Source organism: Leguminivora glycinivorella, chromosome 26, assembly GCF_023078275.1.
Source record: "Leguminivora glycinivorella isolate SPB_JAAS2020 chromosome 26, LegGlyc_1.1, whole genome shotgun sequence".
Taxonomy (NCBI): Eukaryota; Metazoa; Arthropoda; class Insecta; order Lepidoptera; family Tortricidae; genus Leguminivora; species Leguminivora glycinivorella.
In genome coordinates this window covers 2,222,181-2,238,242 of record NC_062996.1, presented here as the reverse complement: position 1 = coordinate 2,238,242, position 16,062 = coordinate 2,222,181, and the positions used below count along the sequence as shown (strand labels likewise).

Below are 16,062 nucleotides of genomic sequence, written 5' to 3'. Positions count from 1 at the left end.
AGTTGTAAAGTTGGTATTGCGATTGTATCACTTCAGGTATCAATAACATTTGGTGCTATATTTTGCGGTATAGAACAAACTATTGATGATATAGATATTGTGACCAATTTTTTATACATATATTTTACAATTAGCTAATCAGCGAAATAATGTATATTGGGCTTTATGGTTGCCACGGCCGCCATTGTTTTGGAAGCGGCCATGACACCATGGTCTGTCAAACTGTATTTGAATTTACTATTATGCATGATACACAGATATACAGACTACATCTCTGATATATGATAGACAGACGTTAATATGCAAGTAGCGCTTTATTGACAACCGACACTTATGAACCTTTTAGATAAAAAATGGCACATGTAATGATCTATTGTTTTACCTTAAAGAGAGTATGTAAGTTTGAGTAATGTTCTTCAATTTATGGTTCCAAATCTCCTGAGGAGTCTCAGAGATACATTGGGCACTCGTTACTAAGGAAATACCTTTCGTGAGCCCCTGACTTCGCCACGCGCCATTCTGTGAGCCAGTTCAGGTGCTACCCTTCAGCAATAACATTCTAATATTGGTAATGGGTTGTTAGACTCCAATGACTAATTTAATAAACATTGGCGAAAATTGCACCTGACTGAGATAGGGCAGCTTTAGTGCATACATTTGTCTGGTTTAAGTTTTATTATTATTAGCAACGTGAATGAAGGTGATGTTGATTGTCACATATACACGTAATATAATGCGAATTACCAACATTTATCATTAGTGGCGACCGGTGGAACTAATTTGACGTATGAGAATTAAAACAAAAAAACTAAAACGAATTTTCTTCACAATTTTATCATCAAGTATTCTTGGATTTCTTACGTGCCAAATAAAGAATGTAGAAGGTTGGCGAAACCTGAAAAGTATTTTGACAGTGACATAAGTGACATTGACAGCTGTGACATTGACGTATCTGTCGTAGTTTTTTTGGACTCGAATTAGCAATTGGAGAATCGGTGGAAATTCGCGTGTCATTTGTATCTTATCTGTGGAAACATCCACCCTACCAAAAAGAGAAATAACTAGCATATATCCATCCTTTTTTAATACATTATCTAATTCGTAAGGAAGTAAAGGATGAGTATTGAGTATACGCGTTTCATATGTTTTTTTATTAGGGAGGCATTCCAATGTTGCAGGCCCAACGAGCCCCTTGAAAAAAATCTCTGTGGCTGTTCGACGTACATTGCTGGTTTTTGTTCGTTTCATAGGGATACCATACTTTAGTTTGATGTACATTGCTACTGCCAAAATTTGGTTGACAGGCTATACTTTAAAGTTTCGCTTTGAATTCGAAGTGAACTCTATCAATAATATTTGTAGTTTCATTTTTCTTTTGAAGCTAATGCAACGCACAGATGTAATTTTAGTCTTGTTTTAATCGTCGATTTAGGGAACAAATCAAATTATTTAATCTTTTCGAAATTCCTCTTTCGTATCGTAAACACTATTGGCATTGTGTGTTTACCATTGAATAAATTATTGAATCTGAATCTATTTCCAAAATGTCATAGGAAAATCGGGACGTCTTTAGGTTCCTTCCCTTTCTTTTTAAATAACACGGAAAAGTAAAAAGCTCTAGTACATTATGATTTTTTTAACAACCACGTACATTGAACAACTGTATCATAGTACATTACGATACAAGTGCGTAAAAAAGGAAGTTTCGCACGTGTATCGTACGACGTTTTTCAGTACAGAAGAGCTTCCGAAGTTTCGATCTGTTATATAATGAACCACTTCTCGCACTAGTGCGTAAAAAAACACCATCTGTACTAAAATAGTACATTACGATACAAGAGCGTAAAAAAGGAAGTTCGAAACGAGTGGCGATAAATTAAAACACGACCGAAGGGAGTGTTTTAAATCGACACGAGTTACGAATTCCCTTTTCGCACGTGTATCGAACGACGTTTTTCAGTACAGATGGACCTCCGAAGTTTCGACCTGCCATATAATGAACCACTTCTCGCACTAGTGCGTAAAAAAAACACCATCTGTAGTGAAAAAATAGTTTTTTTGTTATCAGAAAATACGAGTATCTAACATTCAATAGAACGGTTCCCCGTTTTTTATTGTAACACCTTAATTATTGTTTACATTATAATAATGCACGTAATATTACTACACTAGATTCTTTCTCTCTAAGAAAACTTACTATGTTTTAGTTACACAGTCCCTCGCTAGATGTCGCTGTTCCTTTAAACAAACTAGATTACGAAATGCTATTGATGTTTTACTAAGTCCGCTTAATGCGTTGAAGAAGCACTTACTTACTTACTTACTATTTTTTGTACGGCGTTCTCTAGCAATTTGCTACGTGAACGTTGACTTTATTCGATATAGGCTTGTGTCGTTCACGGACTATGATGAATTGTTAGGAATAAAATCTTATCAATGACCGAAATGAACTGAATCTTTCGTGTGTGTGTGGATTGAGTGAGCACCTTCCGAAAATAAAAAAAAATATGCTGATCATTTAGTAAAAGTTCTAAAACAATTGTAAAACGAATCTCTGAATTTGTAAAAAGATAAATCAAAAGATACAGCCATTAACATGTGCTCACTCAGTTCTCACAAACTACCAACGAAAACAGTGAATATATTCATTTAACATATAATATTTATATACTAACATTTAGTAAAAAATAGGCCAACCTACCTCTATAAATATTAGATCACCTAGTGACGTATTAAATTTTTTACAAATAGTTTCTTATGCTCACTCAATCCACACACTTTTGAAAAGCCGAATTTTGATGAAAAACATAAGATTTAGACCGCTATTATATGTGTATAGTTTAGTAAAAGTGAAATGGGAATTTGTAAAATACAAAACGAACCACTAACGTGTCAGGTTTTTTTATAATAAATTTTTGTAAGTGCTCACTCAGTCCACACGTTTTGAGAAAGTTAAAAATGTAAATATCTTACGATTTGTAGCACCTAAGACACTCGAAAGTACTTCAACATTTAGTAAAAATTTTTACTAAATATCCACCATCTAATATTTTATATTCGTTGTCTGGTTTTAAAGATATTCAGACATAACTTTTCTCATACAAATGTATCAATTAGGGTGACTACACTATGTCGGCTCCTGATTTTCCCCACCTTCCCATTGTCATATTGAGATTGGGGAGTTTCGTTCGTTCAATTTTGATAATATTAAACTAATACCATATTAATTATCCATCTGCAAACTGTTTTTAGGTTATTATCTTGGCCTAGTGATGATGTGTATTGTGTAATTTTTATCGACGTCAGGATAATAACCATATCGACATGCATGCATTAAAAAGGACATGAATGATAATTGGTAAGAAACAAAGAATATAATACTTTACTAGTAAGAAACCAGAACCTGGTAATCTAATCGCGCTAACAGATGAGCGTACCGGATTTGTAAGTGGGAGCGAGAAATAGTTATTCTTTTCTCGCTCCCACTTACAAATCCGGTAAACTATTATCAAAATTGAACGAAACTCCCCAATCTCAATATGACAATGGGAAGGTGGGGAAAATCAGGAGCCGACATAGTGTGGTCACCCTACTTGATACATTTGTATGAGAAAAGTTATGTCTGAATATCTTTAAAACCAGACAACGAATATAAAATATTAGATGGTGGATATTTAGTAAAAATTTTTACTAAATGTTGAAGTACTTTCGAGTGTCTTAGGTGCTACAAATCGTAAGATATTTACATTTTTAACTTTCTCAAAACGTGTGGACTGAGTGAGCACTTACAAAAATTTATTATAAAAAACCTGACACGTTAGTGGTTCGTTTTGTATTTTACAAATTCCCATTTCACTTTTGCTAAACTATACACATATAATAGCGGTCTAAATCTTATGTTTTTCATCAAAATTCGGCTTTTCAAAAGTGTGTGGATTGAGTGAGCATAAGAAACTATTTGTAAAAAATTTAATACGTCACTAGGTGATCTAATATTTATAGAGGTAGGTTGGCCTATTTTTTACTAAATGTTAGTATATAAATATTATATGTTAAATGAATATATTCACTGTTTTCGTTGGTATTTTGTGAGAACTGAGTGAGCACATGTTAATGGCTGTATCTTTTGATTTATCTTTTTACAAATTCAGAGATTCGTTTTACAATTGTTTTAGAACTTTTACTAAATGATCAGCATATTTTTTTTTATTTTCGGAAGGTGCTCACTCAATCCACACACACACAATCTTTCCGTGAATCGGTCTTTGCTCATTTAGTTCAGTATAGGATTGGCGAGCGCGAGCGGTTTGGATCGAGGAGTGTGTGACTGGGCCGACTGAGAGCGAGCTATTTAGCAGAGCAACACAAAAACGTTAAGTTTCATATTAATCTTCGGATACTTACAACCTTTCGGCCCGGAATTGTTATTATCTGTGGACTATTCGTATCATTTTGACAATATTCGGTCCGATTCGTTCTGATCTTTCCGACCGTAGTGGTCGCTGGTTTGGCCGAACTAAATGAGCAAAAGACCTAAAACAGCGAACTAATTCCCACGAACCACCAACAAACCAATCTCGTTCAATCGCTCCCACGAGCGATTGAACGAGATCGGAACGCTCCTATCAACGAACGAAACCGCACTAGCCTAATTCGATATAAATAAATATACATTGGCCCATAATATTGGCTGACATTGTACACAGATAACCAAGCCCCAAAATAAGCTTGTATGTACTATGGGTGCTAGGCGACGAATCGACGATATACATATTCTACTTATCCATACTAATATTATAAATGGGAAAGTGTGTCTGTTTGTTTATCCGTCATTTATTTTTATATGACTTTTTAAGTGGAGATAATTGAAGGGATGGGGAGTGACATAGGCTACTTTTTGTTGCTTTCTAACACCCCACTTCGCCAAAATGGGGGATGACAGTTTGTATGGAGCTCTCCGTAATTTTACGCGACGCGAGCGTAGTCGCGGGCAAAGGCTAGTATAGATATATACATAGAATACATGACTCAGGTACAAATAAATGTCCTTACCGGGATTCGAACCCAGGACCATCGGCTTAGCAGCCGCCAGCCAGGGTTATTATTATTACCGACTGGGCCAGACCTGTCGTTTATAAATAGTTAGGTAATTTGAAAAAAATCACAGCTGAAACGTATGTTGGTTATTACAAAAATAATTGACAACATTTCATATTTTTGAGTACTACTTTTTATTGTTTGGTTTGAAAGAACTCAATACTAAAAGATACACGTATTTTTTATTTTTCTAAAAACTGCTATTTTAATGAGAAATTCCCTTTTTATTACTGCTTCGAGCAGAAACAGCGTAAGTTACAAACGTCAAGACACAGCTTCGTGACTTCACATGTGTTGTTTCATACACTTAAGAAAACGACAAAATCATTCCTAAAAAAAAAGTTTTAACAGTCAGCTTAAACAGTCCGGTATATCTGACTGTCAACCACTAGTGAATGACTACGAATCATAGACTAAGCCATGATTTTTTAAATATCTTTGCTACGAACTGTGATAAGTTTCACTGTCAAACTCAAGTGACATCCCAACTGGAAGATTTTTTTGATATAGTGGCAGCTCTAAATCAGCTATTTGACGTCACTTCCCCTATTTTTAAGATTTTTTATACTAAAAATGCGGAAAAAAAAATTTCAAAAAATGATTTATGTAATCTACAAGCGTATATCTCGAAATGGTTTTCGATTTAGGGACATTGAAAATTTTGAAACGTTGTCAATTGCCTTTACTGGATTAGAACACAGGGCCCATCGACTTTATAAGTATAGTCACAGCCATAAGTGATGATTTCTGTACCTCGTCGCTTTTAATTGGTCGATATTTCAAATAAGACGTTAATATGACAAGGTAATCATCACGTATTTATGCCGGTGACTGTACCAAGTACCAATCAGGGTTGATTGGTCATACAAATTATAACCATAGTATAAATTAACTTCTGTAAACTGTAATACTTTAGGCAACAGAATCAATGTTTAATCATTGTTTACACTGTACTTTAATTATATAGCTAACTTGTTTTTCTAACTTTCATGACATATAAATGCAATACAGGTCTCCCGCGGTACAGGCCTAGCCTAGTGCGGGGACCCCTGGAAACTTGTGTTAACAATAATTAGGATATGCACAAATGGATGTAAATTTTAACTATCTTTTGCAACAAATGTCTTTGTGTTTATGTGCAACAATAAAAACAAATGTCTTTGTGTTTATGTGCAACAATAAACGATTTTTACTTTACTTTTACTTTACTTACTTTAAATTGACGTAATATCGAACCACCGCTAGATGTCGCTATACCGACAGCAAACTGGTTAACGTTCTGTGTTTCGAGTACCTAGTCGTCATTTTATTGTAAATCTTGTTTTAACCCTTTTACTGATGTATTTTTGTAAGCGACTCTTTTTAGCGAGTGTTGCTGAATCCATACTAACATTATAAATGTCAAAGTGTGTGTGTCTGTTTGCTTGTCCGTCTTTCACGGCAAAACGGAGTGACGAATTGATGTGATTTTTTAAGTGGAGATAGTTGAAGGGATGGAGAGTGACATAGACTACTTTTTGTCTCTTTCTAACGCGAGTAAAGCCGCGGGCAAAAGCTAGTATATAATAATAAAGAATAGCATAGCATATTCTCCACAGTTGTCATATATCGTCACTACTTTTAAAAAAAATTGTATCATCGTCTGTCAATGAAAAGAAAATTATAGTATGTATGGAATGCATACAGACTTACTGCGTTTTAACTTTGAGAAGCAACGTGAGATACGAGATTTTTTAAAAGTAGTGACGATATACCATAGATTAAGCAAACGTATCTAGGAGCGTGTCAAATGAACTCTGTAAAATCCATCGAGTTGTCCGTCTTTAATCGCAGCTTGCAGCTTTCGGGCGTCGATTGAAGTCAACAAACTTAAAAAAATGCCTCGTTACGTGATATGTAATTGCAATAACACAGAAATTATTAACACTCAAAGGCCTGAGACATATTTAAAATCACAGGCAAGTAAAAACTTCAATACAAAATCTGCTACGCTAGGCCGTCATACAAATAGATGAACTTGTTTCTTCTATCTAAATCTAATTCTGTGATTTTCTTTAACATGCAATGAAATATCTTATAATGGACTCGGAAGTATCAGAAGCGCTGGTAGCCTAGCGGTAAGTGCGTGCGACTTTCGTTCTGGAGGTCGCGGGTTCGAACCCCGGCTCGCACCAATGAGTTTTTCACTTATGTGCGAAATGTCTTTATTTTTTTTTATTTTTTTTTTTTAATAAGAAACAAACAGTCGCATATATGTACATTGACATAGATTAAAGCACTTAAATTGCAGACTTACAGTTTCCTTAAAGAAAATATTACTTACAAACCATAACATGCTATAAGTAGATAGCTCGATACATTTTCAATATGTGAAGTGCAAACTCGAATGAACTAGAAAAGAAAAAAAAAAAATAAATAAAAAGAAAACAATCAAAAACAGAAGAAGAAAACCGTATAAAGCAAACCAAAATTACAAATATCTATAACACTGTGATACATTGCAATGATAAGCGTTTAAAACTGCATACATTTTCATGGAATATATCATTTGATATTTGCCAGTCGCTTTTCTGTGAAAGAAAACATCGTGAGGAAACCGGACTAATTCCAATAAGGTCTAGTTACCCTTCGGGTTGGAAGGTCAAACGGCAGTCGCTTTCGTAAAACTAGTGCCTACGCCAAATCTTGGGATTAGTTGTCCAAGCGGACCCCAGGCTCCCAACACAAGGAGGATGATGACTATAATTTTGTTGACAGGCAGAGCATTTCCCGTTCCTCGGCATCACGGGAGTGGGTACGACGGAGATGCGATGTCGCACCATGCTCTACACGGCTCTGGGGCGGCTGCTGATGGTAGAGCTAGGGGAGGACGAAGAAAGGTTTCACGCCTTCATGATGCCGCTCACAGGTACAATCAAATACAAGTTTACTATCTATGCGTATATTATCAGTAAAGATCGTTATCAGCGTGCTGTATTGGTGGCAGAGTATGGTTGCCAAAAAAACAAATACACAAGTATTTAAAACATTACATATACTTAACAAATTATGAAATATATACACATTTATAATTACTTATCCAAATTACATTGAATAAATAACTAAAATTTGTTCAATAGATTTGGCTGTCAGACGTTCACGTCAATTAGAAAAAATCAATTTTAAATAACTAAATGACCTTTCTACGTTGACAGAAGTTACAGGAAGGTTGTTATAAAATCTAGGTATTGTGTCATATCCATACTGGGATTATTCGTGCACTTTATTACACTCCTTCGTGCACTGCTTTTGACTTAAACTACTTGAATAACAATTCTAGATAATTAGTCGTATTTAGAGTGCATTTGATTATTTGGATTAAAATAATATACACTTCGCGTAATGTATTTTTATGACATACATAATTAATGTCATTTGACGTATATTGTTTTAAAAATATATAGTTGGTCGGAAAAGAATTGTACCGTAGAGGTGTAATCCTAAGAAGGTAAGTATTTATTTTGTAGTTAAGAACAAAGTTAATATTTAAATGTATTTGTTTTTTTTTGCCAACCGTACCATCTGCCACGAAAAGTGCACCTTGATAACGATCTTCAATTATCAGCAGAGTACGCAAATTCGGGAGCTAAACTGAGCAAGTATGGAGTCGGCTTCTTAAAAATAATATTATTTATGATTTAAATCCCGGGATCCCGGGATTGTATGCAACATCAGAAAATTGTTAATGTGTATCAATTGTCGTTGGGTTATGCCTTTTTTAGCGAATTTCGTCAACATATGTATAAATTTATTTCTAATAACACTTTAAAGATGCTTACTGCTACAATTTCGCCAAACCAAAGTTTAACGGCGAGGTTATGCACTCTTATATTAAATACTTATAACTATTCATTAACATGCACCATCAGTTAATACAAAACTAACCACTAACAGTTGAATTTGGAGGACACGTAACATGTCAACAGATCCAGTCATATCCTATGCTACAATCTACATTAGGTATGTATGCACGTAGGTTGTTTACATCTTACGCCGCCTCCCAAGAGCATAGTATACTAAAGCTACTTATTGATAAATGTATCTATGTTCTTTAAACTAACACTGAAATGATCTAAATGAGAGTATCTAATAGGAACTTTTTTACTCTGTTTTTAAAGACTACTTTACTACTACTATTGTTACATGATTCTTCAAGGAAAACATTGTTAAAAATTCGGGGTGTCAGGTAACTGCGCGTTCTCTTCCCGTAATAGTTACTAGCCAAAGGTTCAACATACTTATTTAAAAATATTTTAAGCGGGTTACTCACGTATTAAGTCGATATAGCGTTCGACATGTTTCGGCTCAATTTCGAGAGCCTTTCTCAAGAGTAGCGACACCCCGCCTCTACACGTCTCGAGCGCGACGCATACTGCGGGCGCTTGCTCGGTGCGCGCGGCTGCTGAGGACAGGCGCAGGGGGGGTCGGCGGCGCGGGCGACGTCACCGTGGCGAGATCGGAGCTACCCACTATGTTACTTTTGTCAAAAGCAGGATTGCACACAACACTTATTACGTCACTTGTTAAGGGTGCGTTTACACTGGGGACCGACGTAGTGCCTAGAACTGTTTTCCAACTCGGTGGCACCGACCAACCACTGTCACGATTGAAATTAGGATGACGACTAATTTCTATAGCTTCCCGTATTTTCCGCTGAACGAAGAACTTTTCTCGCGCCAGTACGGTTTTGAGTTTGTGTGATCCTCAGCACGTAAACCGGGAATTGAGTCATGTTAGGGGTGTTTTGGAAAGTAACGGTTACAACTGGAGGCATAGTAATCGAATTGCGAATGCATCCGCGCGACCACGACCACCGGCGGTGGAAAGGCTGCCCTTATACTTGCCGTACATCAAGGGAGTGACGGATAAGATCGGACACTTGTTACGCCGAAGATATAGCATCAAGACGATTTTCCGTCCTCACACGCAGCTCAGGAAATGGATGCGTTCGCCAAAAGACAAGGAGCCCTTAAATGTTCCCGGGGTGTACAGGATCCCGTGTTCCTGTGGGAAGTCATACATTGGAGAGACCGGCCGGAACATCTCGACAAGGCTTTCTGAACACATACGTAGTATGAAGGGCCGGGACACCCACAGCTCTGCGGTGACAGAACACGTATTGGATTCGGACACGACGCACTATGTAAGATTTGATAGGGTAACCGTACTGGCGCGAGAAAAGTTCTTCGTTCAGCGGAAAATACGGGAAGCTATAGAAATTAGTCGTCATCCTAATTTCAATCGTGACAGTGGTTGGTCGGTGCCACCGAGTTGGAAAACAGTTCTAGGCACTACGTCGGTCCCCAGTGTAAACGCACCCTTAACAAGTGACGTAATAAGTGTTGTGTGCAATCCTGCTTTTGACAAAAGTAACATAGTGGGTAGCTCCGATCTCGCCACGGTGACGTCGCCCGCGCCGCCGACCCCCCCTGCGCCTGTCCTCAGCAGCCGCGCGCACCGAGCAAGCGCCCGCAGTATGCGTCGCGCTCGAGACGTGTAGAGGCGGGGTGTCGCTACTCTTGAGAAAGGCTCTCGAAATTGAGCCGAAACATGTCGAACGCTATATCGACTTAATACGTGAGTAACCCGCTTAAAATATTTTTAAATATGTATGAGTCTCACGGGAGTTTTATAGTTAAAAAGTTCAACATACTTTTGAATAGTCGTATCTCTTAAACTACGGTTATATAATTTAGGCTTTTTAAAATCAGTTTTTTTAAATTGGTCCGTTGCTATTAGGTACTTTATTTTTTCACGCACCGGCAAGATTTCCATTTTTTGGTATAAGACTTTATAGTTTCGGTTGCACTGTTCTAATATTTTCTTATCTGATATGGTTTTTAATATCCTAGTTTGTAACTGTAGTATTCTGTCAAGATAAGTATTAAAAGTACGCCCGTAAGCTATAGCTCCATAACCTATAACTGCGTCTGCCAGTGCATGATATATCATACATAGGATTTTCTTACTAGCTACGTTTTTCAAATTAATAAATTTACATAATATTGAACGCAATTTGTTACAAAGTGTGTCTACATGATTTTTCCAGCTGAAATGTTTATCTATAGTTAGGCCAAGATATTTAAATGATTCTACGACTTCTAAACTTTTACAATTGCACTCTTTTTCTCTTCTATGCAGGCAATCATAGGTGTGTCCAACTACACTAATAGACTGAACATTCGCTTTCAAATAGGGAGAACTTATGATCATGCACTTAGTTTTTGCTACGTTTAATATAATCCCATTATCATGCGACCATTTAATAATATTTGTAAAATCCTCCTGTATACATTGTTCAATCTTATCCATGTCTTTATCCGCATACAAAAGGCATGTATCGTCGGCATACATATATATTGAACAGTTGCGGACCACATTAGTTATGCTATTTACATGCATTATGTACCCGACCGGGCCATATACCGATCCAGTCGGAACACCAGTCAGTACCTCTGCGTCTTCGCCTTCGACACCGTCGATAGCGGCGCGCAGTGTCCTTCTTGAGAGGTATGTTCGGAACCATTTCAACATTGGACCACGAACACCACATTCATCCATCGCCTGCAGCAGCTGTTCGTGATCCAATGTATCAAATGCTTTTTTAAAATCAATGAAAAGTATACCTACATACCTCTTCTTATCTAAGTTACTATTTACTTCATCTGTAAAATCTGCCAAGGCTGTAGAGGTACTACGACCGGTTCTAAAACCATACTGCTTGTCATTGATAATTTTGTTTTTCTCTATAAAAGCACTTATCTGTTTTATTACAATTTTTTCCGTTATTTTATTAATTATAGACAAAATCGCTATAGGCCTGTAATTACCATAATCTAAGTGGTCTCCTTGCTTAAATATAGGCCGTATAAGGGCTTGTTTTAGTTCATCCGGGTATTTTCCCGTAGATATACACATATTAACAAAGTTTGCTAAAATGGGACTAATTTCCTTTGAAACATATTTTAAATCTTGCAATCTGATCCTATCCCACCCAGGCGATTTTGTACTCATAGTATTAAAAACTTTCTCGACTTCGATGTGATTTATTTTTTGGAATCTAAAACTAATATTACATTGGTTAACATAACTTTGGCGGTCTAAGAACTTAATGGTACAGTTATGTTTAATATTAACTATTTCTTGAGTAAACGTGTTAGCAAATTTTGTGCATATGTTTTTTACTGAATCAGTCTTTCCTAGGTATTTCAAAACAACGGAGTCGACCGTCGGTCTGGGGGCCCCTAGCCAAGAGTTTATTGTAGCCCAAATTTTTCTAATATTATTTTCGCATCTTTTTATTTCACTCTGTTTATATTTTTGTTTACATGTATATATATATTTATTAGTCAAATTTCTAAAGTTGGTATAATTTAATCTATTAGTGGAATTTTTTGGATTATTCTTCCATATTCTAAAAAGTTCATCTCTTCTTTGTATCATGTTACTAACAACACTGTCCATCCACGGCTCCCGTTTTTTTCTCTTCTTGTTGTTAATAGTAGTTTTTGATTGGTCATAAATAGAATTAAAAAGATTAAACAGTTTTTTATATAATATAATAGGACATGTAATGCATTTAAATTCACTCCAGTTCACTTCGTCCAACTTTTCCTTAATTATATTAGAGTTCAACACACATACCGATGACCCTCCATTGTTTTGTTTACTCGAACAGCTGTTCCCGGTCGCTACGGTTGCACCCACAACATAATGGTCGGATAGTTTATATGTGAGGATGTGTGCGGCGAGGCGGTGCGCCGGCGCACGCACCCACACATGGTCGATGCACGACGTTACTAGCCGGCCAGCCGTTATCTCCTCCCGTGTGCACTGGTTTATCAGACAGCGTAGGCCGCGTCCACATAAGGTGCTTGTATAGGCCTCGGTGGCGTTGTTAGATGTCATTAGGTCGATGTTTGTGTCACCCGTTAATATTATATGATCCTTTTCTGGTATATCCTTTATTATGCTATCTATTTCTTGAATAAAACATAACCTATTTGTGTTAGGTGGTCTGTAGATTCCTATTATATGCGTAGGATGTTTTGACACATTTATCACTGCGTGTATTACTTCCATTGCAGATCCCTGTTGTGTACTTTTTATATTTACTTCAATACTATTTTTCGTATACATTAAAAGTCCTCCACCTCTACGATTCTCTCTCGTAACTGAATGCATATCGTAACCATGGATAAAGTAAATAGGTAACTCATCTTTTTTTACGTTAATTTCACTTAATATTATAACGTCAATTGTTTGCTCTGTTTTTTTAAGAAAACATGTTAGGGGGCGTCCATTAATCGCGTCATACTGTATAGGGGGGGGAGGGGGTCATAGAAAAATCACCAAATATCACCATGGGGGGTGGGGGGGTCAGGAACATATCACGTGTATTTTTTTTGTTCCTGTGTGATACACTGTGCTGTGTTATAGTTAGTAAACAAAAAATCATATTTCTGAGCAATTTTTTTAATATATCAACTTTAACATGACCAGACTGTCAAAACCTGAGCTGAGTTTTAAAAATTCATGCGCCGTAATTTGCCTCGCAGTTGGCACTTGCGTTGTGCAGTGCAAAGAGCAGCTGGGTGCAAAAATCACGTGTATTTTTTTTGTTCCTGTGTGATACACTGTGCTGTGTTATAGTTAGTAAACAAAAAATCATATTTCTGAGCAATTTTTTTAATATATCAACTTTAACATGACCAGACTGTCAAAACCTGAGCTGAGTTTTAAAAATTCATGCGCCGTAATTTGCCTCGCAGTTGGCACTTGCGTTGTGCAGTGCAAAGAGCAGCTGGGTGCAAAACGGTTATTATTCATTTTCAAATATATTTTTTAGTTTGCCCTCATCACGTATACCTACTTATAGACGGACGGTCAACCATCATGGCACTAAATATTTTGTTAAGAAAAAAAACGCCGCTTTTGGGTTTCTGGTGAAAGAAACTTGCGAATGTTGGATTATGTAGAAATGTGTATTCTTTAAACTATCCCTTCACTAGAACTTGAGCTGATCCAAAATGTGACATGAAAACCCAACATTCTGAACGAACATAACGAAGAAAATAAATCTCCTAACATGAGCTACGCGTCGTTGAGGAGTTCCGTTCTGCTCATCATCAGCAGTTCTACTGCACCAAATGTCACTGTTCTATACTGTTCTTATAAAAATAGTTCTACTGCACCAATTGTCACTGTTCTATACTGTTCTTATAAAAATAACAAAGTCACTATAAGTGTGCCGTTGAGATTTAAGGAGTTCAGTTCTGATCATCATCAGCAGTTCCACTGCATCAAATGTCACTCTTCTGGACATAAATGCATGCTGTTCTCATAAAAACACAAAAATCACTATATGTATGTATATACATTCAGTCAAAAAAAAATTCAAAATCGGTCCAATAATGAGTAGATATCAAATAACAAACATTAAAAAAAAACAGACGAATTGAGATTTGGGCGGCGGTTAAAAAGGCGACAAATTTCACAAATGTTGGGCTCAACGGCTAATTGTCTTCATAAAACCTGTCCCTTCCTAAACCTTGACGTTGTTGGCGGAATCATCGACGAGCCATAACACTTAAAAATTTATTAAAGATGTAAAGGCGAAGGTTCTCGGCATCCAAGCTCTTGCTTGGAAGGCAAAACAAGGTGGTACTGGTACGGATACCGGGACACGAAGGCTTCATTGGCAATGAAAATGCTGATGAACTTGCCAAGGCCGGATCTGAAGAAAACTTCATAAGTCCGTAACCTTTTGTGGGTCTTTCACAAGTAACCATTAAAACGGCTATGAAAGACCGAACAAAGGCTAATCACCAAAAAGAGTGGGATGCCCTGGTAAATCTGAAGCATTCAAAGCTCTTTATGCGGAGGGTTGACTCTGGATGAAGCAAAAAGCTAGGAAAGCTAGGCAAAAGACAACTCCAAATTATAACGGGGGGGTTCACAGGCCATTACGGGGTCAAAGTAATCTTGGCCGGAAAGGCCCCCGCAGATTTAAGATAAGATAAGGGCGGAGGTTTGATTCCCTAAGAAAATTTGAATTTCGCGCCATTTTTAGTGCCAAGATTTGGTTGATTCATGTATTCGAAAAAAATCTACTTAAGACCCCTTATTCCTTAGAGCGCTCATCAATTTCACGAAACGGCCATCGATAGATGGCGTTGGCGCTCGGTACGCGAGCACCGGCAACTCAACGCGCGTTTCAACGCAGACACGAATAATCTTGATAGTTTTGAATTAAATTGCTAATAACATAATTTTCAATTTTATATGGGGACTCTTTATTTAATTTCATATTCATGGTATGGTAGTAGTAAATAAGGTATATGAATGTAGTAAAAGTATAGTATTAGTCTACATGTACATATATAAATTCAGGTTTCCTAATTGATTGATTCAACAACCAACACCGCTGAGCCGAAACTACGAAAGCTAGAAAGTCGAAATTTGTATAGATTGCATTAACAAAATTTCGAAGAGATAAGAATCGATTATGAAAATTTACACCCCTAGTAGAGGGAAAAAGGGGGTGAAAGTTTGTAGCGGGATCAATTTGTTTTTTTTTTATTAGGAAAATTTTAGTTAGGAACTTGAAATTAGAGAATAGTTTAATAGTGATTTCTGTTTTTTAGGGTTCCGTAGTCAACTAGGAACTCTTATAGTTTCGCCATGTCTGTCTGTCCATCCGTCCGTCCGTCCGTCCGTCCGTCCGTCCGCGGATAATCTCAGTAGCCGTAAGCACTAGAAAGCTGAAATTTAGTAACAATATGTATATCAATCACGTCAACAAAGTGCAAAAATAAAAAATGGAAAAAAATGTTTTATTAGGGTACCCCCCCCTACATGTAAAGTGGGGGCTGATTTTTTTTTCATTCCAACCCCAACGTGTGATATATTTTTGGATAGGTATTT

At 36.8% G+C, this 16,062-nt stretch overlaps 1 protein-coding gene across 1 annotated transcript in view; it reads left to right on the top strand.

Moving 5' to 3' along the window:
- Window positions 1-16,062, top strand: part of LOC125240081 (exportin-7-B) — a 91,135-nt gene that overhangs the window by 54,903 nt on the left and 20,170 nt on the right. The window contains exon 16 of the mRNA XM_048147927.1: window positions 7,855-8,005. Coding sequence (XP_048003884.1) covers window positions 7,855-8,005 — 151 coding nt within the window. The remainder of the gene's footprint in view (window positions 1-7,854; window positions 8,006-16,062) is intronic.